The sequence below is a fragment of the Dipodomys spectabilis genome, unplaced genomic scaffold (assembly GCF_019054845.1).
Source record: "Dipodomys spectabilis isolate Male_0828 unplaced genomic scaffold, ASM1905484v1 ptg000054l, whole genome shotgun sequence".
NCBI classification, from domain to species: domain Eukaryota; kingdom Metazoa; phylum Chordata; class Mammalia; order Rodentia; family Heteromyidae; genus Dipodomys; species Dipodomys spectabilis.
Genome location: NW_024870731.1, coordinates 44,433,063 through 44,456,834, shown reverse-complemented (window position 1 = coordinate 44,456,834; position 23,772 = coordinate 44,433,063). Strand labels below are relative to the sequence as shown.

Sequence of the window (23,772 nt, the reverse complement as noted above, 5' to 3'; positions counted from 1 at the left end):
AAAAAAAAGCTAGGAAAGAGCACAAGGCCCTGAGTTTAAGCCCCAGTACAAAAAAAAAAAAGGAACCTAAAAAGCCATGTTAACCAGTGGGTTTATGGCATTTCTTGAAATATATTTTAGTACAGTTTCTAGAATTTAAAAAAAGAACTGAGACTTTCATGTGAAGAAGAGCACACAGGTGTGACCTTGAAGCTTGGCCTTGTGACCTTAAAGCCAGGCCTTACTGCCTGGCCTCCAGCAGGCACCCCCTTGCAGGAAGGAAGCTCAGCTGCAGAGTTGTAACAAACTCATGTTAAAGTGCACGCACATTTTACATTTTTACGGCAGGGAACCTGTGTCTCGTGCCTTATAATCCTCCTTACTCAGGAGGCTGAGATCTGAGGATCACAGTTTAAAGCCAGCCTGCAGTTCAACAGATTAAATTACTCTCGTGTGAATACCCTGTGGGGCGGTCATCACAGCTGTGGCCAGCCTCCAGGAAGGGCGGTAGAGATGGTCTCCTGGACACCAGGACCCCTGGGCCTCGCTCGAAGGAGGCCTCATGGTGAGCCGGTGCTGAGCCCCAGCCGCTCAGGTGCCCTCTGAAGCCTGTGGGGCTTTCCCTGGCCCTCAGACATCCCCCTCAGTCATTGTATTTTTCTAACACCTGTTTCTAAAGCCTATGAATAATGACTTTGGAAGGAACCTGTTGGCTGGATGATTTGGGAATCGGGGGAAGTCCCGGGGAGGGAGCGCAGTGAAGGCTCGCTTGCTCTCCTCCCTTCCCCCTCGGTGGCCCCCGTGTGTGCTTCGTACAGAGTTCTGCTCCAGTCTCCTGCCTGCCCCGAGCAGCTGCAGGGAGAGGCTGGGGCGTGGGCTCTGCCCTCCAGCTGTGAGCCCTGGGTTTCAGCCCAGCTCTGCAAAGAGACCCGTGGTGTGTTTTCCAATTTCTCTAACCGGAATGGTGGCAGGCTCATTTGTTTCCGCTAAAGGCCAGGTAACGGAGCGGTGGTGGTCTCTGGTGCAGCCCGGCGGAGGACAAGAGTCTGACCCTGGAGCCCATGTTGGATGTGCTGGTTTTATCTGTTTGCTTTTAGAAGTCTCAGAGTCATCTCAAAGAAAAATGGAAAGTGGCCAGAACAGCCCTCCTTCCTTCCACGCCGGTCCCGGCAGGGGTGCTTGTGAGGGCCCCGCGGTGGCCCACGGAGGTCTGCCAGGACCAGCCTCGGCTGCTGACGCGCCTGGCGCCCGGTGCCCCAGAACACAGGTACAGCGGGGGCCCAGAACACAGGTACAATGGGGGCCCAGGACACAGGTACAATGGGGCCCAGGACACAGGTACAGCGGGGGCCCAGAACACAGGTACAATGGGGGGCCCAGAACACAGGTACAGCGGGGGCCCAGGACACAGGTACAGCGGGGCCCAGGACACAGGTACAATGGGGGGCCCAGGACACAGGTACAGCGGGGCCCAGGACACAGGTACAATGGGCCCCAGGACACAGGTACAATGGGGCCCAGGACACAGGTACAATGGGGCCCAGGACACAGGTACAGCGGGGCCCAGAACACAGGTACAGTGGGGGCCCAGGACACAGGTACAATGGGGGCCCAGGACACAGGTACAGCAAGGGACCGCGTGCCAACAGCAGGCCGGGTGGAGGCCCCGCACCCTGTCTGATCCCCAGGCCCACTGTGGCCGCCTCCGCCCCCAGCCCTGCCTCGACTTCCCCAAGTCCAGTTCTGCATCTCAGCCCGTCACCACGCCTGGGCTAAGACCAGCACACTGGGTTTACCCTGCATTCGCCTGTGTCCGGCCACCCCCTCCCCGGTCTCCCCCCCTCCAAGGGAGAGACCAAGGGCCTCCTGCTACACCTCTCTTTCTTGTACCAACAAAGTCTGGGGGAGCCCAGGCTGGCTGTGCACCCCGCCTCCCCCCACCCCCACAGATTCCGTGGCAGCCAGGACCAGATGAAGGGTTTGCTGGGCTGCCACCACAGGAAAGCTCACCGGCCAGTGCCAGCAAGTGCCACCGCCAGGCTCAGAGTGGGCGACTTGGTTTCTGTGTGTCCATTTTCTTTGCTACTTCAGCAAGCCACGAAAGGTCAGGCCAGCCACCTCTGTGGGTTCAGCAGAGCTGCGGCCGGCAGCCTGTGCGTGGCGCCCGCCAGCACTGCCCGCCACCACACAGACTCCAGCCTCTGCCAGAACTGCGGGGAAGGAAGGGACTAGAACCGGCGTTCTGACTGACCTGACCCAATCACAGGCACCCCCTCCTCACAGATCACTCTGGGACTGTAGATTACTGCAGCAGACGTGCAGAGCAGGCCTGGTTCTGGTACTTGGGCAGCCTAGAGACTGAGTCAGGAAGTTGAAATCCTAGGAATCCTTGTGGAGGGAAGGAGCGGGGCTGCAGTAGCTCAGAGGTGTGAGGCGGCGGCCGTGGGGGGGCCAGGCTGGGGGGCTGGTGGTGGTTTGGTGGGAGGGGGGTGTCTCTGGGAGGGGGGTGTCTCAGGCTTCTCTGCATGGATGACCTAGAAAACTTCTAGGTTTGGGCCTTGTGAAGAGATGCAGGGCACAGCCACCGGGGTTGGCTCAGAAGTGGAGGAGGGCACACCACTGGTGGGCAGGGGCTAAGTGGGGAAACCGCCAGGAAGTGGTCTTGCGGCCAAGTGCTGGGGAGAGGGAGCCACGGGGTGTCTTTAAGGGATGCAAGTCAAAGATGAGAAGCCTTGAACCTGGGCTTCCATCTCCTCTGTTCCGCCTGGCAGAGGAGTCTTGGGTGAGTGTCTTCAACCCTGGCCTCCGCCTGTCACCTGGGAGGCGACGACATGGAGCACCTGCCTGGCACCGGGGCGGTGGATACGGGGCGGTGGAGGCCAGGGCGGTGGAGGCCGGGGCGGTGGAGGCCGGGGCGGTGGATACGGGGCGGTGGAGGCTGGGGCGGTGGAGGCTGGGGCGGTGGAGGCCGGGGCGGTGGAGGCCGGGGCGGTGGATACGGGGCGGTGGAGGCTGGGGCGGTGGAGGCTGGGGTGGTGGAGGCCGGGGCGGTGGAGGCTGGGGCGGTGGAGGCCGGGGCGGTGGAGGCCGGCTGTGATACAAGGCACTCGGGGCCCCTGTGCATGGCAATCACAGGCAGGGCCCAGGTCCTCTCTGGGTAGGTGGTGGGGTACCGGCAGCCTCCCCCTTAGGCTTGAGGGAGAGCAAGTCTGGGAGGCCAGTGAGGAGCAGACAGCAGAGCCGCCCAGCGTCTGCGCAGTGCCAGGGGCAGCTCTCCCGAGCATGGAGGCAGGGGTGTGAGGGAACAGCTGCTGGCCAATCGCGAAAGCTCTGTGTGTGTTTTCCTCCCCAGGATGACCCCTCAGGGGAAGGAGTCCTGCCACTGGCCCTCAGCCCACACCCCTCCACCTTCCACCCCTGCTTCTCCATGGACCTGCCCGTCTGCGTGCTCCAGGTCTGTTCTGTCTTGAAAGGCTGCTGCGCCCCAGGGCTGGGCAGGTGGGCTGCCCCGCGGCCTCTGTGGGGCCCCCGCTGGGGGTCATTTTGGAAAGGAGGTCAGAAACTCAGCCGCATCACTGCAGCTCTGGCTCGGGGATGGACAGGGTGGGACGCAACCTGCTCGCGAGCTACTTCGCGCTTAGTAGTGAGAACTTGTGAGCTGAGTCATCAGGGGCTGAGGAGAGACAGTCCTGAAGTGTGTAGTGCGTATCAGAGCTGCTGGCGCTGCTCTGCCTGGCACACCCACTAGCGAGACCGTTCCTAAAGAAACGAGGCCGATCATGCCCAAGACATGAAGCTGCTCATCAGCCTGGGTGAAGATGAGCGAGGATGCTCCCCTCTGGAGCTGGGTCTGGGGTCCAGCCAGCCGGGGACAGCATGCACGCCTCTCGCCACCGCCTGTGATGCAGCAGATGGGCCTTCACAGAACCGCAGCACCTCCCTCCCTTCCCCTCCCCCTCTCCCGCCCTCCACACACACTGGTAGACAGGGCCAGGGCTGCTCTCCACAGCCCATTTGCAAGGAGGGTTGTGACACTAAACAAAGACAAGCCGCTCTGCAGAAATGCACACGGGTACTTGAGCCAAGCGCCAAGACCGAGGAAACATCTAGAAAAATTTGTACAATATTGAGGACGTTTTGTCACTTTTCTTTAATATTTGATAGTTTTCCTTCAAGGAATGAAAGCTGAAAACAGGAGGAAAAAGGCTAGACACGGCTAAGTCGGCGGAGCGCTTGCCTAGTGATAGCACAAGGCTGTGTCCAAATTCCCAGTCCTGCCGATAAAAGAAGATGGAAGAACGTGTTTCTGTGCCAGCACTGGGCTTTGAACTCAGGCCCTTGTGTGTCACTTGGCTTTTTTGCTCAAGGCTGGCACTACGTCAGTTGAGCCACAGTTCCACTTCTGCCATTGGAGATAAAGAGTCTCACAGACTTTTCTGCCCTGGCTAGTGTCAAACGGTAATTCTCTGATCTCAGCCTCCTGAGTCACTAGGACTACAGCCATGGACACCGTGCCCAGCTCCTGCATGGTGCTCACACCGAAACCTCAGCTGCCGTAATGCCGCTGGCTCCTCGGTCCTCAACGCTGGGGCTGAGACTCCAGGCCAAGCCTCTGTTTTCCTCCCCCTCCCCATTTTCTCCTCCCTTCCTTCCCCTCCCTTCCCTTCCTCCCTCTGTCTTCTCACTCTCTGCTTGGTTTTGCAGGAGGCCCTTCCAGCACCCATGGGCAGCACCGGGCCTGAGGCTCCATATGTGCCCAGAAGCACCATCAACCTGCAGGACCTTCAGTGACCACAGCTGCTGACTGACCAGCCCGAGACCACCTTCCTCATCCCTGCTCAGAACTCCAGCCTAACTCGTTTATCAAAACCCTTTCCTTCCATTTCATCAGCCAAGTCTGCAGTTTTCTTGGAAATCGCCTTTAAGGCAGGGGCGGCCCCCAGCATCTGCATTAACGCCCGCCTGGGCCTCTTGGATCTAGGTAGCACTTGTGTTAATTAGGCCTCTGCAAGGAGTAGAGCTCTGGCTCCCTGCTCATGTACAACTCCTAGTCCCCCAGAGTCTTCCAGTTCCTGGGTCACAGCGTTGTGCCTGTGTTCTACAAGTTCCGTCTCCTTTTCTGAGAGCGTGGGCAGCCTGGATGGTGTCTGTGTTGGTTTTGCCATAGGCTGTAGTAAAGCCAGTTCTGGCACATGTTCTAGCTGGGCAGCCTGGGGGAAAATGAGTGGGGTCCCGGTACCCGTTGGCCAGGGGCCTTCTTCCTAGACCAGAAGGGCAGCTCCCAGTTTGGGATGGGAGGAGTTAAAACTTGTAATTTTTCTAAATGCCGTGTTTGGAGGTTGTTAGTCATTTGGCAGTGTTTATAAAGTGATGTTCTGATTTCTCTAAATTATGTGTAGGACTGTCTTGAGTGCTTTTTGTAGTTGAGGTTGAAGATGTGCATAGACTATGTCCGTGTGTCTTTTTAGAGTAACGCCCTGTCTTGAGGAGGGAGATGAGTTGGTATTTATTTGGAACTGGACTGGACACGGTAGCTCAGAAGCCTCTTCGCCTCGTGCCTTTTGGTGTGTGTGTTCGGATGCTGTTTTGGTCCTCAGACCTGGAATCCTTCATACTCTGCCTGTTTCTGTGTATTGCATTTGGGGAAGATGTCACGTCTGAGTCTCCTCCCTCCTCCCTGAGGTTCCATGGCCGCCACCCAGCAACTTCACGTGTCATTAGGAAGAGGCCTTTCCACAGGTCTCTGCTGTGGCTGGGCCGGTTCTCCTGGGGCCTGCTCCCTCGTGGGGAGTCATTACCAGTCACCTGCTCCAGGACCCCATCTCACCGCAAGCCCCTCCTCCCACAGCTCCCCCCATAGCTCCCCCCGCCCCCGTGTCCCCCACCACGTGGCCAGGCGCTCCGCTGCAGCTCCTAGTGCAAACCAATAAAAGTGTTTTGTATTGGCTTCGCGTCAGGGCCTGTGTGTGGCTCGAGGCGCCCTGCTGGCCCTAGCTTCTGTCTTGCGGCTGGAAGGGGCCACGGGGCCGTGGGGCCTCCCGGCTCACAGCTGCGGGTGAGAGCCAGGCCGCGCGCTTCCCTCACGCCTGATGCCCAGGCGCAGGGGCAGCACTGCCGTCTTGACCGGGCCACACGACTCCACTGAGAAGAGTTTATTTCACGTGAGTGTGGACGCGCCCTAGGAACCCTGAGTATGGAGTCGGGGTCCTCAGAGTCTTCCTGGCCTCTCCATCCACAGCCGCCACCCGAGCCTTCGCCACGCCAGCGCGGCCGGTGGGACTAAGTGAAGAAGAACAGCAGCTCCTCCTTGTCCTTGTCCACCTCCAGGTGCTCCGACTCCTCCTGCACCTTCTCCACCGGGGGTTGGGAGCGGCACACCAGCTTCCGGCCTCTCTGCAGAGGAAGTGGGTGGCGTGGCGGGCCAGGCTCCTGCCCGCAGCTGCACACGGCAGGCAGACGCTCGCACACGCCCCATCCTCAGGTGTGGGAAGTGGGCCCCAGCCCCGGACAGCGCGCCGCGGGCTGCCTGGCAGCGGAGGGCTGCTGCCCAGAAGCAGGCACCAAGGCTGCCCCAGGGAGCGCGCTCTGAGGGGACCTGTGCATGCCAGGCTCATGGTGTGCCAGGCTAGCTGTGGGCCCGTTCCTGCAGCTGGGCAGAGCCACAGTACGCCTGCCCAGGTGCGCTTCGCAGAAAGCCATGCCCGCCTCCTGCCCGCCCCAGGGACCAGGCCTGCCGTGGCCAAAGCCAAAAGTATGATGGCTACCTCCACCCGTCCCCAGGGAAGGCCTTGGGACCCGACGGGTTCGGCAGTGAGCGTGGCCGGGGGTGTGGCTGGAGCGTGAAGGGACAGTGGGACCCCAGGCTCTGCGCTCTTGGTGCCAGCTCTGCACGCTGCACTGCCCGCCCGCAGTGGAGAGGCCTGGGCTGGCAAGTGGAGATGAGTCCTGGGGGAGGGGGCAGCCCCAGGGGACAGCAGGTCGGGGCACAGAGCATGCTGGGACCAGCCTCCTGCCTCCAAGATGCTGCCGGCAGGGAGGTCCTGAGCACTCAGATGGGGGAACCCCGAGACCCATGCACACCTTCTTCTTGATCTGAGCCTGCGCCCGCGCCCGCGCCCGCTTCATCCGTTCCTCTTGCAGAAGCATCTGCATCCTGGCCTTCTCTTCCCGCAGCCTGGGTATAAGAGGCGGCTGGCAGGGCCGGGGCCTAGCAGCAACCGCGCCCCACCTCCACTGGGCCAGTCTGGCCGTGCCCTCCCACACTGGCAAAAGCTCCTTCCAGCCAGGACCACAGCCCACAGCTGAGCACCGATCCAAGGAGGGAAGGAAGGCCTGGCCTGGGGGCTTGTGGAATTCACAGCGACCCCACATGAGTCATGAGCTCCTGGTCCATGAACCACCCATGACGGCGGGCACTTGTGGCCCTATTTCCTTCCTGTAGCAGCTTCTACTCACCAAAACCTTTTGCCTGCCATGAGCAGGGGGCTCTGTGAGCAGAGGACATGGCATGTGCAGTGGGTGAGAATAAGGCAGCAACGCACAAGCCGGGAGACCAGGGCCCTCCCCTACCTGGTCCAGGTAAGCCTGCCCACACCCACGCAGGTGTTCTGGCAGCAAGCTGGTGCCCACCTGCCCCTCCTCCCACTAACTCTCCCTTCTCAGACCCCACCCTGGCTTTACCCCTGTTCCCCACCCCAGTCCGCCGCCACCCTGGCCAGCTCCAGCACAGCTGGCCTGTGTGAAGGCCGGGGCCCAGGCGGGCGGGGCCTGCCCGCACCTCTGACGCCGCTCCCTCTCCTTGGCCTTCCCAGCCTGCTCAATCTTGGCTTGCGGCACGCGCTCCAGGTTCTCCAGCAGGTCGTCTAGCAGGTGTTCTACCACAGTGAGCATCTGCACCGTGCTCAGGCTGGTCTCCTGCTGTGGGCCCATGCAGCTCTTGTACACGTTCTGCACCTTCTGGTTCAGGCTCTCCAGCAGCTTGTCCTGCAGGGAGGCAGGGAGCCACAGGCCTGAGCCCCTCCCTGTACAGCCCACCAGCACCAGGGAGTCTCTAGGATGGAGCAGCCATGCTGGTGCTCAGTGCCATGAGTATTAGTATTCATAGAAACACAGACGCCAGGCTCACCTCCTGCCCCAGCCCCTTCCCCAGCTGCTTTGGTGAGCAGGGAGGCCTAGTCCCCTGCCCCAGGGGCCCTGCACTGGCACGGCTCCCTGCAGGACCAGATCCTGCGTGGCCTCCCCTCCCTGGGCCTGTCCTGACCTTTTCAAAACAGTAGACAGCTGCTACCATATGTGTGCTTGTATGAGAGCCACAGGGCCAGCCTGCCCGCTACTCCCACCTTCCCCGCCCTGCCTCAGAGCCCGGCATACAGAATGCTCCTGGCAATACTGAGATGAATCTAGAGTTGAGTGCATTTGAGCTGGGCACCAGTGGCACAATGCCTGTAATCCTAACTACTCAGGAGGCTGAGATCTGAGGATCACAGTTCAAAGCCAGCCCAGCTTGAGCAGGAAAGTCCGTGAGACTCTTATCTGCAATTAACCACCAGAAAACCAGAAGTGAAGCTAAGGCCCAAAGTGGTAGAGCGCTAGCCTTGAGCAAAAGAGGTCAAGGGCAGTGCCCAGGTCCTAAGTTAAAGCTCTCCAAGTGGTTCAAATGGTAGAAGTGCTAGCCTTGAGCACAGAGGCCCAGGGACAAAGCCCAGACCCTGAGTTCAAGCCCCAGGACTGGCCAAAAAAAAAAAAGGCAAAAAAAGAGCTAAAGGCATGGCTCAAATGATAGATGATTACCTGGCAAACAAGGGCCTGGAAAAATAAATGGCAAGAATAAAAGAACAAGCTTAGGTTTGGGGGCTGGGAATGTGGCTTAGGGGTAGAGTGCTTGCCTAGCATGCATGAAGCCCTACGGAAGCCCTATCTTCTATTCCTCAGCACCACATACACAGAAAAAGCCAGAAGTGGCACTGTGGCTCAAGAGGTAGAGAGCTAGCCTTGAGCAAAAGAAGCTCAGGCACAGTGCCCAGGCCCTGAGTTCAAGCCCCAGGACTGGCAAAAAAGAAAAAAGTGAAAAGAAAAAAAAACCTCCATGACTCACAAAAGAAAAGAGTTGAGTGGATTTAAATGAATCAGGCCCTAGGCATGCTGTAGGGCTGGGAATGTTCTGGACCCCTGGCCGGTCCTGCTGCCCAGTTACTGGTCCCCCAGAATTCTCTCATCCCCCAACCTGGCCTGAGGACAGGCCTCTCCGGCGCCTTGGGGCCATCTTGCTGGACCCAGGGTGTAGGAGGAAGAGCAAAGGGGTGGGAAGGACAGGGGAAAGGGGAGGCAGCATGGACATGGGCTGTTGCTTCCTGGCCCAGGAGGTGGCACTGGGACCTGCCTACCTGCTGATCAGCCTTATACTCCCCAAAGTGGAAGACGCGGGCTTTGAACTGCAGCTCAGCAGCCACCTCTTCCTCCTTCTCAATGGACTTCATCATTGTGGCGATCCAATGCTTTAGCTGCTTCACTTCCCTGTCCCTGGGGGGTGGGGGGGCGGGGGAGCAGAGTGCAGGTCACCTAGAGGCCCACATGACCCTCCCCATCTGATCACCATCCAGACTTGGACCTGAGAGCTACGGTACCAGCTCCGCGGTGTCCGCCTGCCTGCCGGGGCGACAGCTCCTCTGCTGCCCACCGCTACCTCGGCCTCTTCTCCTGTGACTCTCCCCTCTACCTAGCGTCTCTCGATGCCGACAGGTGAAATGGTGGGTGGGCCTGTGTGTTGTGTCTGGCTGTTGATGTAAGCTTGACAAAGATGGGGCCTTGCCTAATCCTTACGGGCCTTTGGCCCAGACTAAGAAGAGTGTGCACCAGTGTTTAGGAAGCAGGGCAATTCTCTGGACCAGCCCACACCAGCTTGAGGAGCCCCTTGGAGTGACTGGGAGGGGATGGTAATCTTGAGAGCCCGGCCTCGCAGGCGCTCCTGGTGCTGGGGCCCCTGCTGTCCAGCGTGCTTCTGCCCAGCAGGCTGGGGTGGCTCTACTGGCAGCCAGGCCAAGGGCAGCGGACACTTCTTCCAGGCCAGCCTGCCAGAGAGCCCTGCCATGAGCCATGGACAAGGTCTGTGGCCTCCAACCCGCCCCGGGACCCCAGCGCTCCCCGGAGTCCACTGCAGAGGCCCGGGAGGACTGACAAGAAATGCGGCCTCCTGGCGGCAGGCGGTTCCAGAGTGGGGTCAGCACCAAGGCCCTGCTCCCGGCCCACTCGAGGGGACACACGGAGCTCACGGCCAGGCCCCCACCTGGAGGCCGTGGGAGCAAGTGGCAGGCCCTGCTGGGGGAACTCGCCCAGCGTGCGACCTACATGCGGTTCTGTGTGGATTTCAGGGTGCGCGTCAGATCTTCCAGGGTCTCCTCCATCTCCTGCGTGTTCTGGATCAGGGATAGGTTCTGCTCCTCCAGCTGGGCGAAGATATCCAGGAGCTGCTGCGGGTCTGTGAAGTACAGCTCCAAGTCCTGCGGGAGGGGCGGGGCCTGCCTGGGTGGGCGGGCTTACCTGGGCAAGGCGGGACCTAGCTGGGTGGGCCCTTGTGGGCGTGGTTCGTCTGGTGGGCAGGGCTTTGTGGGGCGGTGGCGTGTCTGGTGGGCGGGGCATTTTGTGGGCGTGGTTTGAGGGGTGGTAGCTCGTCTGATGGGCGGGGCTTTGAGGGGCGGGGCGTGTCTGGTGGGCGGGGCGGCTGGCATGGCGGGAGGCTGGCGAGGGGAGGTGGGAGGGATTTCCTGGGTCTGGGTTGGTGGCGGAGCTGGCAGGGGGTGTGGCCCGGGGGCTGGGCCAACAGGGCGTTGTTGGGGGAAAGACACGGCCCGTGGGCCGGGGGCGGGTCGTGGCGGAGGGAGCAGGACGTCCCAGCCACAGACCTCCGCGTCACTGTCCCCGTCTTCTTGAATCGGTAGCGGTAGCAAAGAGCTGGACCTGCGGAGGGACGGCGGGGACGCCCGCACGGTCCGAGGACTCACTCCAGCTAGAAGACAGCTTCTCCACCCCACTCCCTTGCGCCGCCCCTCCCCCGGCCCGGCCGCCCCTCCCCGGCCGGGTGCGCCCCTCCCCGGCCGCCAGCCCCTCCCCCGGCTGGGTGCGCCCCTCCCCCGGCCCGCCCCTCCCCTGGCCCGGTCGCCCCTCCCCCGGCCCGGCCGCCCCTCCCCCAGCCAGCCCCTCCCCCGGCCCGCCCCTCCCCCGGCCCGGCCGCCCCTCCCCCGGCTGGGTGCGCCCCTCCCCCGGCCCGCCCCTCCCCTGGCCCGGTCGCCCCTCCCCCGGCCCGGCCGCCCCTCCCCCGGCTGGGTGCGCCCCTCCCCCGGCCCGCTCCTCCCCTGGCCCGGTCGCCCCTCCCCCGGCCCGGCCGCCCCTCCCCCGGCCCGGCCAGCCCCTCCCCCGGCCCGGCCGCCAGCCCCTCCCCCGGCCCGGCCGCCAGCCCCTCCCCCGGCTGGGTGCGCCCCTCCCCCAGCCAGCCCCTCCCCCGGCCCGGCCGCCCCTCCCCCGGTCGACGAGCGGCCGACACCCGGGACGGCCCTGAGACCAGCACGCGGCGCTGTTCCTCCTCCTGCCCCCGTCGCCGTCCCTCCGGGGGGAAGCTCGGTGCCCGTCTCCGGCCCCTCCCGGCCCCGCTGCCCGGGCTGTGGCCCCGGCCCCGCAGGCCCCCGGCGGCTCACACTTGCATGACGGCGAGGTCGCTGGGGTGGCTGCTCTGCTGCAGATGGCTGCTGCTGCGCACAGCTGGCTCCGCCCCCACAAGCTTGACCGACTTCTTCCCGGCCGGGGGCTCTAACGAGGGGCGGCAGGGGTCAGGGGTCGGCGCGGGCCCTGCGGGGGGGGGGGGGGGGTCCGGCGCTGGCCAGCCACCTACCTTTGGACCATTGGGAAGCAGCCTTGCTCTTGATTCCTGCTCCTAACCCTAGAGGAAATGAAGGAAGGAGCAGGGCAGCCTGGGTTCCTGGCCTCATCTGACTGTCCCACCTCAGGGGAAGGGAGGGAGGAAAGGAAGGAGGGAAGAAGGAAGGGAGAGAGGAAGAAAGAGGAAAGCCAGGAGGAAGGGAGGGAAAGAAAGAGGGAGGGAGGGAGGGAGGGAAGGAAGGAGGGAGGGAGGGAGAAAAAGAAGAAGAGAGGGTGGGAGGGATGGAGGGAGGAAGGAAGAGTGAGAAGGAAGGAGGGAGGGAGGAAGGGGGGAAGGAGGGAAGGGAGGAAAGGAAGGAGAGAGGAAGGGAGGGAGGGAGGGAGGTTGGTCCTTGGAAGGCAAGCCCTTGCTTGAATTGGGAGTCTGGTTTCTGGGCAGTCTTGGGGGAAGCGGGGAGGCTGCTTGTCGGAAGGGCCCTGCCCTGGGCCAGGGTCGCTCTCTGCCACTGGCAGAGCCCTCTCTGGGGACGGCCTGGCGTTCACTACCTTTGTCCTCCACTGTGGATGTGCTAGGTTTGGGGGCTGCAGCCATCTCCTTGGCCCTTTTGAAAGCCAGCTGCTTCCTGCTCTGCGCCTCCAGCCACTCCTCAGGCGACATCTTGTACAAGAAGTCCTTATACAACTTGCAGCGCTGTAGTGAGTCTTCGAATTTGGAGATTTCGCTGGGCCCAGGGAGGGGGCAGGAGGTCAAGGCCCATCCACTGTGACCTCCAGCTGGCCCGCCCCATCCCCTTGAGAGCTGGCGTGGGGGCCTAGCGCCGGGAAGGGCATCTGCCTTGCAGGCTAGGCGTCGGTGCCCAGGGGCACTGCCCTCTGGACCTGTGGGCTGCGCTGCTATGGGAGGTGCCTGGAGTCTCCTGGGCCACGCTACTCAGTCCCTGCAGCCCCTGGCAGCCTGAGTCTCCTCCAGCTCCCTGTGTAAAATGGGAAGTTTCTCCCCCGAGCCCTGGAGGTTTGGGGTCCCTGGGAGGTTTATGCGCTCTGCCCGATTATGGGTGAGGAAGACAGCCCAGCCATAGCCGGGCCTCTGCCCGCACCTCTTGATATTCATTATCTGAGTGGAGATGTCCCGGATCTCCACGATCTTCTCCATCTTCGCTTTGGTCTCCTTCTCAGCTCTGGGGAGGGGTGGGAGTCAGGAGGATGATCTCAGGCAGCCTCCACACACTGGCCTTGCCCTGAGTGGGAGGCCAGGCTCCGAGTAGGGCTGGAGCCTCACGTCCAGCGGAGGCTGGGTTGGGCTGGGCGCGGGTGGCAGGGCAGGCGGGAAGGTGTCCCAGGCGCCCCGGACACAGTGACAGTGGGGAATGCTGAGAGGCTCAGGCCCACAGGCCCAGGGGGACGGGGTAGCGTGGGGCCGGGCGCAGGGGGACGGGGGGGTAGCGTGGGGCCGGGCGCAGGCTCACACGCGCATGGCCTGCACGGAGCTGCGGTCATTCTCCTTGAGGAACTCATCAAACAAGGAGGCGTCCTTCTCCAGAGACTTCTCGGCCTTCTTCAGCCTGCCTTCCCGTGCTGCCAGCATCTCCAGCCGCTGCATCTCGTTCCGCTTCATTTCTAGGTTGTACTGAGGCCAGCACAGAGCAGGTCTCTGCCGCTGGCCGGGCCGGGCGCCTGGTGGGAGGCCCCCAGGCCGGGGGTGGGGGGGGGAGAGAGGAGGGCAGTCTACCTGGATGAGGAACATCTCTCGCTTCTGTTGGATGTAGCTGTTCATCCTGTCGGGCTCCACTTTCTTTTCTGCAAGGAGAGTGGCGAGGCCATGAATGCACACTCCCAGGCCGCTCCTGAGAACAATGCTTGTGACACCCGCACGGCCGCGGGTGGCCACGCATTGCCACGCCCACATTGCGAAGTGTGGAACCCCAGGTGCTAGAACTCCCCCCTGGGGATGTGGGGGGGGGGACGGGAGGGCACAGGCTGTGTGTCTGAACCCCCCTCTCTTGCCCTATGCCTCTGAAGAGCTGTGGAGAACCCTGTGGCCCCTGGCCTGCTCCCCTCCACAGGACCCTGGGGAGCCGCAGGATCTGTTCCAGAGCCACCCCGCCTTCACATACTGACTTTTTTTTTTTTTTTGCAGTGCTGGGATGGCCCCTGCTGCCAGCAGTGCTCTGCCCGCGCCGCCCCACCAGCCCTGGGCTGCCTGTTTGCTACCTGCCGCCTCCCACTCAGGGTGCCAACCATGTGAACTGAGCAGTTAGTCCGCAGCCCATGGTGCCCGGCTCCGCCAGGTATACGGGGGGCCGAGCCCCAAAGGGCGCCAGCCTCTGCCGAACTCGCAGGGCTTCCCGGACCCTTGGGCCATGGCGCCGGCACAGGCACCTTGGGTCATGGCGAGCTTCCAGGCTATGTTGTCCTTGATGGAGCGCAGCCGCTCCGCCTCGGAGATCAGCTCCTGGTCATCGGTGTCCTCCTCCATCTGCAGCTCTCGGCGGAGGCTGCCGTGCCGGGCCAGCAACTTGGAAGAGTAGGTCATCTTCTGGTGCACCCGCAGATTCTTCTTCTGCTCCCGCTCCTGTAGATGACAGAGGGGCGTGTGCTACCATGCATCTGCTGTATGGGGGCAGCAAGGGCACATGCCACGCCCCCCCCCTTCCTAACCCCACCCCGAGAGCACAGCTGCCCCTGGTTGAGCCAAGAGCCCCAGGAGACCAGGAGGGGCAGCAGCATAAACCCGGGACGCACGGTGAGTAGCCCCTCGCTGAAAGACCAGCCCTGTGAGCCAAGCTCTCGCTTAGCTGGGGGCCACTCTGCTGTGCTGAGCCATGGCGGGCCCAGGGCACTGGAACCTTCTGGGTTTCTCAAAGAACCAGAAAGCCTGAGGTTGCTCTGCTCTTGGCTGCTGCTGTTGGCCAGCTGGTAGGCCACGGGTGACCAGCTGTCCCCACTGACGGGCAGTGCCTGGCACCTCCCCGCCAGGCCTTCCCGGGTCTGTGATTTGGGCAGAGCCAGCTGCCCTCTGCCTCCCGTTGCAAAGCCCGCTGCCGCTAACAGCCCAACCCAGCCCAACCCCGCCGCACTGGAGGACACAGAGCCGGCAAGATGCCGCTCCGGAACCGGGTGAGGCAGGCTGCTGCGCTGGACTTCTGGGGGGAAGGAGAGGCAGCCCGGTGGGTGGGGCCTGCACTGGGTGCAGGGAAGGGCCATGGGGAAGGCTGGCGGCCCCCTGGGTCTGCGGTGCCCCCTGGGGTCTCTGGTCCTCCCTGGACCTGGGTGAGGGCAACCACAGGTGCCCCATCCTGGGGGCTGTGGACGTCTGCGGGACATCGGGCTTCTGGGGTTTGTTGTTGTTGTTGTTTTTTGGGTCCGGTTGTAGGGCCTGAACTCTGGGCTTCGGCGATGTCCCTCAGCTCTTCAGCTCAAGGCTAGCACTCTACCACTTGAGCCACAGTGCCACTTCCGGCTTTTTTTTTCTGCTTATGTGGTGCTGAGGAATCAAACCCAGGGCCTCAGGCATGCAAGGCAAGCGCTCTACCACTGAGCCACCTTCCCAGCAAGACATCGGGCTTCTGCTGGGGGGGAGTGGAGCCGTGTTGTTTGTGGGCTGGCTCCAGGCTAGAAGCCCTGCCTTTGGAGAGACAGGAGTGGCCTGGCTTTGCTGTGGAGGATGATAGGCAGCCCTGGCCACCTGGCTCTGCCAGGGGCGGTTCTGGAATGAGAGCAGCCCAAGGAAGGGGCGGGGGGGGGGGGGGGGGGGGGGAGAAGGAGGGGAAGGAACAGCCATGATTGATTGATCTGGGAGAAGGAGGGGAAGGAGCAGCCATGATTGATCTGGGAGAAGGAGGACCTGAGACAGAGCAGAGAGGGTCCACAGAAGGACCAGACACTCACCAAGATGGCTTTTCTCTTCTCCTTTTCTCTGAGCACGAAGAAATCCGTATCTCCGGACAAGTGGAAAGGATTGTCGCTGGCACTGTGCTCTGGGGACGGAGAGCAGCGCTGCACAGGAGCCAGTGGTTCTGTCTGGTTCTGTGCCCTCCCAGCCCCCCAAGGAGAAATGTCTTCCTGGACCAGGCTAAGCCTCAGGTCAACGCAAAGCTCCTCTAGCTCTGTGGTTTAAGCAGGGGTGGTGTTCCCACACTGTGACGTGGTAAAGGCTCTCGTGTAGAGATCACAAGCTGCATTGAAAGTTTTGAGAAATCGCCAGCTTGTGCCTGTCATCCTAGCTACTCAGGAAGCTAAGTTCTAAAGGTGGAAGTTCAAAGCCAGCTGAGGTAGGAGAGGCTGTGAGACTCTTAATGCCAATCAACCATCAAAACACTGGAAGTAGAACTGTGAACCAAGTGGTAGCGCACCAACCTTGAACAAAATAGCCAAGTGAGAGCTGTGAGGCTCTGAGTTCAATACTGGTGCACGTGTGCAGCATGTGCACACACATAAGCTTAAAAAGAGGAAACAGGGCAGGTGTGTGTAGGGAGCCTGGCCTGGGAGCCCAGGGCAGGGCAGAACAGGACAGCACCGTAGAAGCTCACTCTGTTGCACAGTGCTCCATCTGGCAGGAAGTCAGTGCTCTGTGAAGACCTGGGGGCTGGCAGGGACGGGGGGGGGGGGGGGGGGGGGGAAGGGCACGGCGCTCGGCAGCTGGCTGCCCATCCTCCCAGTGGTGGCAGTAATATGCCTGGTTTTTGGTTTTTGGTTTTTTTTTTTGTTGTTGGTTGTAGGGCCTGAACTCTGGGCCTGGGAGCTGTCCCTGAGCTCTTCAGCTCAAGGCTGGTTTTAACACCCATTGTGTTTTGGCTAGTGGATGAGGACAGAATTTGCAGGATGGGGCTTTGGGTAAGAACCCTTTCCCCGAAGAATGGAGTTAGCAAGAGGGCAGTTTTGTATTTTCTTTGTTTCTTTCTCCCTGCCTAGAGGCAGATGTGACCAGGATGGAGCGGCAGCAGCCTTTGTGTAACTATGAGATAGCCTTGTAGTTAAAAGCCCTGGGCTTTCAGGTGGAGCAGGAAAGACTCCCGGCCTGGTCACCTGGATGAGTCCATGAAGTTGTGAGACCCTGGGAGCCAGAGGGAAAAATAAATCCTACTCTATGTTCCTGATGCACCCGCCGTCTTCTGTTGGCGGTGCGGCCTGAGGCCAGGGGCATCTGGGGCAGAGGGAAGGGCCTGGCTCCCACCCCTGGGTCTGACCTTTGGCCATCTTGGTCCCTTTGTCCTGTGGTACTTCAGTGACTGAAAAATTGTTCATGATGTCCTGGACGGTGGCCCCTGGGGAGACACAGAAAGTCAATGACTCACATGGCACCGGGTTCCAGCGCCTTTGTGTTCTTCCCCAACACCTGCTGCCCAAAGGTGCAGAAGCTGTCTGGTCTGGGTGGACCAGAATGCTCCCTGCACATAAGAGCTACACACTCACACCGCTAGGACGATGATTGAGTCCACCTTAGATGCGTCTTACCCTGTTTTAAAGTTTTGGTGGTTAGCCGGGCACAGTGGCCCACACCTGTAATTCCAGCTACTCAGGAGGCTGAGATCTGAGGATCAGGGTTCAAAGCCAGCCTGGGCAGGACAGTCCATGAGACTCTTATCTCCAATAAATTACTCAGAAAAAAAAAAAAGAGCCAGACGTGGCATTTTGGCTCAAGTGGTAGAGCGCTAGCCTTGAACAAAAGCAGCTCAGGGACAGAACCCAGGCCCTGAGTTCAAGCCCCAGAACTGGCCAAAAAAAAAAAGTGTTGTTTTTTTACAGTGCATCTGCACGTGAGCACCCTGCGCCGGCGCTGCGCTGGGCAGGGTGAGATTTTGTTTTCAGCATTTGCAGTTCTCAAGCTTTCCAGCTGCTCCGTGGATCACTCCCTCGCTTCTTTCTGGAAGCAAGTCCCCGTGACAGGCGCTGCGGGTCTCCCCACGCCGTCTCCCTGTGCTGGCCCTGCACCAGGCTGCCCCAGCTAACTCTCATCCCTGGCACCCTGCACCCTCTCTCTGCTTTGCCCTCTTTCCAGCCAGACACCCGCCCGGTGCCGGCCTCCCTTTCTTTGCTGCCTTCTGCCCTGCCCCTGCCGCTCCTGCCCCTGCCGCTCCTGTGCTCACCCTCCACATCCACCTCCCACCTGCCCTGCCCCTGCCGCTCTGGAGGTGGCACTGGGGTTACAGCTGTCCTGTGGAAATCTCTGCTCTGCTCTGTGTGTGTGTGTGTGTGTGTGTGTACTGGGGCTTGAACCCAGATCCCTGCACTCTTGTTTAGCTTTTTTGCTCAAGGCTGGTGCTCTACCACTTGAGCCATAGCCCCATTTCTGAACTTTGGTGGTTAATTGGAAACAAGAACCTCATAGACTTTCCAGGATCCATAGCTCTCAGCCTCTTGAGCAGGTAGCTAGGATTATAGGTGAGAGTCACTACACCAGCTTCTGCCTTCTTTTATGTATGTGGACAGTCAACTCTCCAGCAGGGGAGGGCCCGGGGGCACTGGCCACTTCCAAGGTGTCCCCAAGGGGCAGGGTGGGGCTGTCTTCACAGGGGGGCTGAAGATGAACCTTCTGAACTACGGACTTCTTTCTATGTCAAAAACAAATTAAGTTCAAATTTAAAAGCAAAAGAGTGGTGAGCACACAGATAGCACTGCACAGACGCCCTTCCCAGAGCCCCAGAGCCGTCCACCATGAGCGCCGGGCAGCGAGCATGTCACTGGGCTAGAAAGAGGCCTTGCATGGAGAGCGTGGGCTCAGAGGCCAGGGCAGCCGCCACGGTCCCACAGCCAGCCGGGCAGCCGTGGCTGGTGGAGAGCAGGGAGGGGCGCGCTTCTTCATGGCCTGCTACAGTCAGAACCGTCCCCCTGCCCCCCAATCCTGAGGCTTCAGCACCATAGAACCTGGAACGTAGATCATTGCAGATGTGGCCGCCAAAGCTGAGGTTGTTGTGGAATGGGCCCTGACCCGACATCACCAGGGGGCTGAACTCAAGATGCCCACACAGGCCACACCACAGGGCCCTGAGGAGGCACACAGAGATGCCAGCGGCCGGAACACAGGAGCGCGCGGCACAGCCTGCCCCCTGAGCCTCAGGAGGCTCCACCTGCCCACAGCTTGCTCTTCAGCTTCCAGCCCCCCAGAACTAGGAGACCACCCACTCCTATTGCTTCAGCCTTCCAGCCTAGGGTGGGCCAAGAAACTCCTGAGCAAGTTCGCATCTAGGGAACGGGGCCTATCTGCCCCGGCTGCAGACTTAGAGCCTCCTGGGGTGAGTCTCTCCTCTCTGTCTCTGGCCTGGACCCTGAGAGCCCATCCTCCCCCAAGCCCACACTTACTGTTGGGGGCCAAGTTTTTGACCACCTCAGACAGTATCTTGGACATCTTGGCCGAGGTCCCGTGGGTTGATGGAAAACTTGGCATTGTTGAAGGAGATTCTGGCCTGGGGAGGGACATGGCGCTTGAGGAGGGGCCCGCATGGCCCCCAGCCCCTCGCCCCTGCCCAGGGCCTCACCATGTGCTCCGTGTCCCCCATTCTGCCGCACACTCTCCCCTGGCACCAGCTTTGCTCTGCTTCGGAGCCTTTGTGCTTGCAGCTTCCTCAGCCATGAACCGCCCCCCCCCCTTCCCACTCAGACCGGCTCGAGTCCTCTGCAGGGCCTCCCCTCCCCCTCCCCGTGTCCCGCACCCCGCTTCTCTGCAGTCACCACCACAGGGATATCACGGCACAAAAATCGGTTTATTGTGGATTGCCCAGAGCCTAATAAGCTCCAGACAGAGGGGTACGCCGGTTCGCTGGCTTGTTTCTATGCCAGTCCTGGGGCTTGAAATCAGGGCCTGGGCGCTGTCCCTGGCCTTGTCTGCTCAAGGCCGGCGCTCCACCCCTCGAGCCAGCGCCACTTCCGGTCTCAGGGCTGGCTTTGAGCCCTGATCCTCAGATCTCAGCCTCCTGAGCAGCTGGGATGACCGGCGCGGGCCCGGCTCAGGAGTCTCGGGCCATCAAGGCCGCGGAGGGGGGCTCCTCAGCGGCAGGCTGACGAGGCGCGGGGCGGTGCGCGCTCTCCCCGCGGGCGCAGGCCGCGAGGCCGCCGGGCCCCTCCGCCCCGTCGCCGGGCCTCCCCGCCTCCCTCCGGGGACAGCCCCTAGGAGAGCAGCCCAGGCGCCCGGCGCGGCCCGGCGCGGGCCCGGGGGACGGGGCTGGGCGCGCAGGTGGCCGGCGATGTGGACCACGGGAGGACGCAGGGGCGGAGCCTCGACGGGGGCCCCGGCGGTGGCCTCGGCCTCGCGCCCCGCCCCCCGCCCCGCGCGCACCGCACACCCGGCCCCGCGCACCCACCGGCCGCCCGCACCCAGACAGGCTCCGAAGCCTCCGCGCCGCCGCCCGGGGCTCCGCTCCGCACGTCTGCGTTTGCGTCGCCCGGGCAACCGCTCTGTGACGCCGCCGGCCTCGGGGCGGGGCGTGGGCGGGACGGGGCGCGGCGCGCGCGGGGCCGGAGACGCGGCCGGGCGGGGTCTCCGCGGCCGGGCCCCGGGCCCCGACCCCGGCCCCGGGCCCCGACCCCGGCCCCGGGCTCCGACCCCGGCCCCGGCGCGCGCGCGCAACACGTGCGGAGCGGAGCGGAGCCGCGCCGGCCACCCCGGCTCCACCCGGGCTCCTCGGGAGGCTGGGGTCCGCGGGCGGGGACCTGGGCCCGGGCGGGAAAGTCTCCCGCTGGGCACCAACAAAGACGGGAGCGGGGCTGTGGCTCGAGCGGCAGAGCGCCAGCCTGGGCCGAGCAGCCGGACCCCGCGTTCCCGCCCCCGGCCCGCGGGGGCGCTGGCGCCGGACCCGCGGGGCGCACGCGCGTGCCCGCCTCGCCGGCGTGCCCGGTGCGGTGCCCTGCCGCCCGTTTTACCGTCTCGGACGCTTTTCCTCCAGCCGTGCCTCCAAAGCCCGTGCTGCGCACCGCTGCGTGCGGAGGCGAGCGCGGGCGGGGCCCGCGGCCCGCGGGGGTTCGCAGGGTTCGCGTGGGTTCTCGAGGGTTCGCGTGGCTTCCGCTCTGACCGACGTCCCCAGGGCGATGGGAGTAAGAATTAAAGTAGCCTAGCCAGGCGGGATGGTGCGGCACCCTGCAGTCCAGGGGTCAAGCTGGGGAGTGTGTGTCTGTCTGTCGGTCTGTCGGTCTGTGCGCGCGCACATAGGGGCGCGTGCCTCGAACTCAGGGCCTAGGCACAGTCCCGAGCTTTTGTGCTCCCGATCTGCGCTCCACCGCTTGAGCGGGGCTGAGGCCGGCACGCGGTGCGGGGAGGGGGGGGGGGGTCCCGGGAACGTGCCCAACCAGGCCCAGAGTGCGGGCAGAGGTGAAGGGGAGGGCGAGGCGGGCGGGAGCCGCGGGGCTGGAGGACGGACGCAGCCGGCGTCGCGGGCGGAGCGTCCCAGGCCGGGACCTGAAGCAGGCCACACTCCAGGCATGGCCCGTGGAACGAGGAGACCTGCACTGCAGACCCGCCCTGCCGGCTGGAGCCCGCACGCCCCGGCCCGGCCCGGAGCCCGCAGACCCCCGCCCACCAGCCCGGGCCCGCACACCCCCTCCCACCAGCCCGGGCCCGCACACCCCCTCCCACCAGCCCGGGGCCCGCAGACCCCCCTCCCACCAGCCCGGGCCCGCACACCCCCCTCCCACCAGCCCGGGCCCGCACACCCCCTCCCACCAGCCCGGGCCCGCACACCCCCTCCCACCAGCCCGGGGCCCGCAGACCCCCCTCCCACCAGCCCGGGCCCGCACACCCCCCTCCCACCAGCCCGGGCCCGCACACCCCCTCCCACCAGCCCGGGGGCCCGCACACCCCCGCCCGCCAGCCCGGGCCCGCACACCCCCCCTCCCACCGCTCGCCAGCCCGGGGCCCGCAGACCCCCGCCCGCCAGCCTGGAAGCTGCAGATCTCATCTGACTTCTGAGCTGCCGCTTTTCAAGGCCCCAGAGGCTCAGGCCTCTCCGGCAGTGGCCAAGTGCCCAGCGCTGCGTGAGAGCCGTGTGCTGCTGCAGAGTGTCCAGAGGCGCGGAAGCAAGGCCCAGCCAGGCCTGGCCCGACGAAGGCCCCAGCCAGGCGGCTGCAGAGGCCCTGGCCTTGAGTTAGGAGAGGGGTGAGAGGAGAGCAGCGGGAAGACCGTGGCTTTGGGGTCCTCTGCACAGGGACCCCGTGATTCCCAGCACTGCGGGAGGAGCAGGAGCTGGCATGGGGCTGCAGGTACGCCGTGGGATCAGGACGCATCACCCTGTCCCTGTCTCGCCTTGCCCTGCCCTTGCTCCCCTTGGCACCAGGGAGTAAGGCACCTCACCAGGGTGCTGGAGGGGCAGAGTAGTGGCTGCTCGAGGAGCCAGCAAGGTGAGCAGGGCGGAGAGGGCAGGGCAGGGCCTGGTACCCACACCAGTCCCCTGGGATGAGGATGGGGAATGGAGCTAAGCAAAAACCAAGTGTGTGTTACAATCACTTGGGTTTAAAGAATGGGCTCATTAGCTGCTCATCCAAGGAACCTGAGGCAGGTTAGCCATAGGGAAGTAAAGCCGAACTCCCCTTAACCACACTCCAGCCCACATTTCCTTCACCACCTGCTCACTCGCTCGCCCCCTCCTTCCCTTGCTTTACCACTTCACATTTGCGTGTGTGTGTGTGTGTGTGTGTGTGTGTGTCCATTTATTTCTTCGTTGGAGATGCCAAAGCTCTGGGATCATTGTTCACCTCCCGGACCACCCACCCCACTCACCAGAAACAGCAATGAGCAAGTCAGCACACAGTAGAACCTGCACAGCACATTTATTGCAGCAGTGTTAATGACAGCCAAAGCGTGGCTGCCCGTCCTCGAATGGATAAAGAAAATACAGCATACACGCACCATGACTTGGGCTGGAAGCCATCACGGTGAGAGAGGTAAGCTCAGCGGAAGCAAGCGAGCCCAGCATGCGCTCTCACACGCAGAAGCCAGCGCCTAAGAAAACCGGCTTACCCCGGCGGCCAGGTAGGAGGGGGCAGGGAAAGGGGGGAGAGTGTGACCGAAGAACACTGTACGCAAGATGAAATGGACTTAACAGTTGCAGGAAAAATTTAAAAGTGTGGGAAAGCCAGGCTCACCTCCGTAACCCTAATTTCCCAGGAGGTGGAGGTCTGAGGATTGAGGTTCAAAGTGAGCGCAGGCAGGAAAGTCTGTGACACGCTTATTGGATGGACATTAACTACCCAAAAGTCAGAAATGGAGCTGTGGCCCAAGTGGTAGAGTTCCAGCCTTAGTTGACAAAGCTAAGCGACAGTGCTCAGGCCCTGAGTTCAAGCCCCAGTACTGGCACAATAAGGGGTGGGTGGTTAGGGATGGGATAGGAAAGAACAATACAAGGGGTTAAACATGATTAGAGTATATTCACATATGGGAATATCAGGTGCACCACTCATCATACAATTGGTGTGTGCTAATAAAAGTTGAACTCACGTTGGTGCGTAGCATCTCCGGGGAAAAGGTCACGGCTGTGGCCTTGGGGCTTGGTGGAGAGAGCTGGCTTTGGTGTCTGGCCTGGAGACTGTGAATTGTTTAGGGAGGGAGCCTGTGTGCGTGGAGCCACCATGCCCTCTGTGGGCCAGGGCCGCTCCTGGCATCCTTGAGCTGGGCCACAGGCTCACACTGGGGTTGTCTTTGAACTGGGAAGAGCCAACTCCAGCATCTCTGAGAGGCATAATGTGAGCAATGTAAGGGTCCAGGCCCACAGCAGGTGGCAGACTTTCCTGCCTGGGCTGCAGCGAACCCTGCACCCCTACCTGCTGGCCTCGGGTTCCTGCCTGCCGTGGCCATACCTCAGACAAGCTGGCCTCCTCTTGGGACATTTGCACATGCTGGGCTGGAGGCCAGGATGCTCTTATGACCCTGGGCCTGGCGGGGTCCTCCCATCCTTCAGGCCTCCGCGCAGATGCCGGTGAAGAAAAGCCTGTGGTGGTGTG

The 23,772-nt window shown here is 62.5% G+C and overlaps 2 protein-coding genes across 2 annotated transcripts in view; one reads left to right on the top strand and one right to left on the bottom strand.

The window, feature by feature from the left end:
* Zxdc (ZXD family zinc finger C) overlaps window positions 1-5,368 on the top strand; it is a 33,566-nt gene extending 28,198 nt beyond the window's left edge. Inside the window, exons 8-10 of the mRNA XM_042679797.1 lie at window positions 1,077-1,246; window positions 3,332-3,433; window positions 4,684-5,368. Coding sequence (XP_042535731.1) covers window positions 1,077-1,246; window positions 3,332-3,433; window positions 4,684-4,770 — 359 coding nt within the window. The 3' untranslated portion in view covers window positions 4,771-5,368. The remainder of the gene's footprint in view (window positions 1-1,076; window positions 1,247-3,331; window positions 3,434-4,683) is intronic.
* A 753-nt stretch (window positions 5,369-6,121) lies between these two features.
* Cfap100 (cilia and flagella associated protein 100) lies at window positions 6,122-19,192 on the bottom strand. The gene is made up of 16 exons (XM_042680085.1): window positions 19,147-19,192; window positions 17,034-17,111; window positions 15,736-15,953; window positions 14,227-14,419; window positions 13,577-13,644; window positions 13,314-13,474; window positions 12,945-13,025; window positions 12,336-12,569; window positions 11,861-11,970; window positions 11,667-11,778; window positions 10,878-10,932; window positions 10,324-10,475; window positions 9,363-9,498; window positions 7,757-7,962; window positions 7,060-7,153; window positions 6,122-6,372 (listed from the first exon to the last, which is right to left on the bottom strand). Exons 1-16 carry the CDS (start codon window positions 19,190-19,192, stop codon window positions 6,259-6,261), a joined length of 2,058 nt encoding a protein of 685 aa, XP_042536019.1. The 3' UTR covers window positions 6,122-6,258.
* Window positions 19,193-23,772: the final 4,580 nt, after the last annotated feature.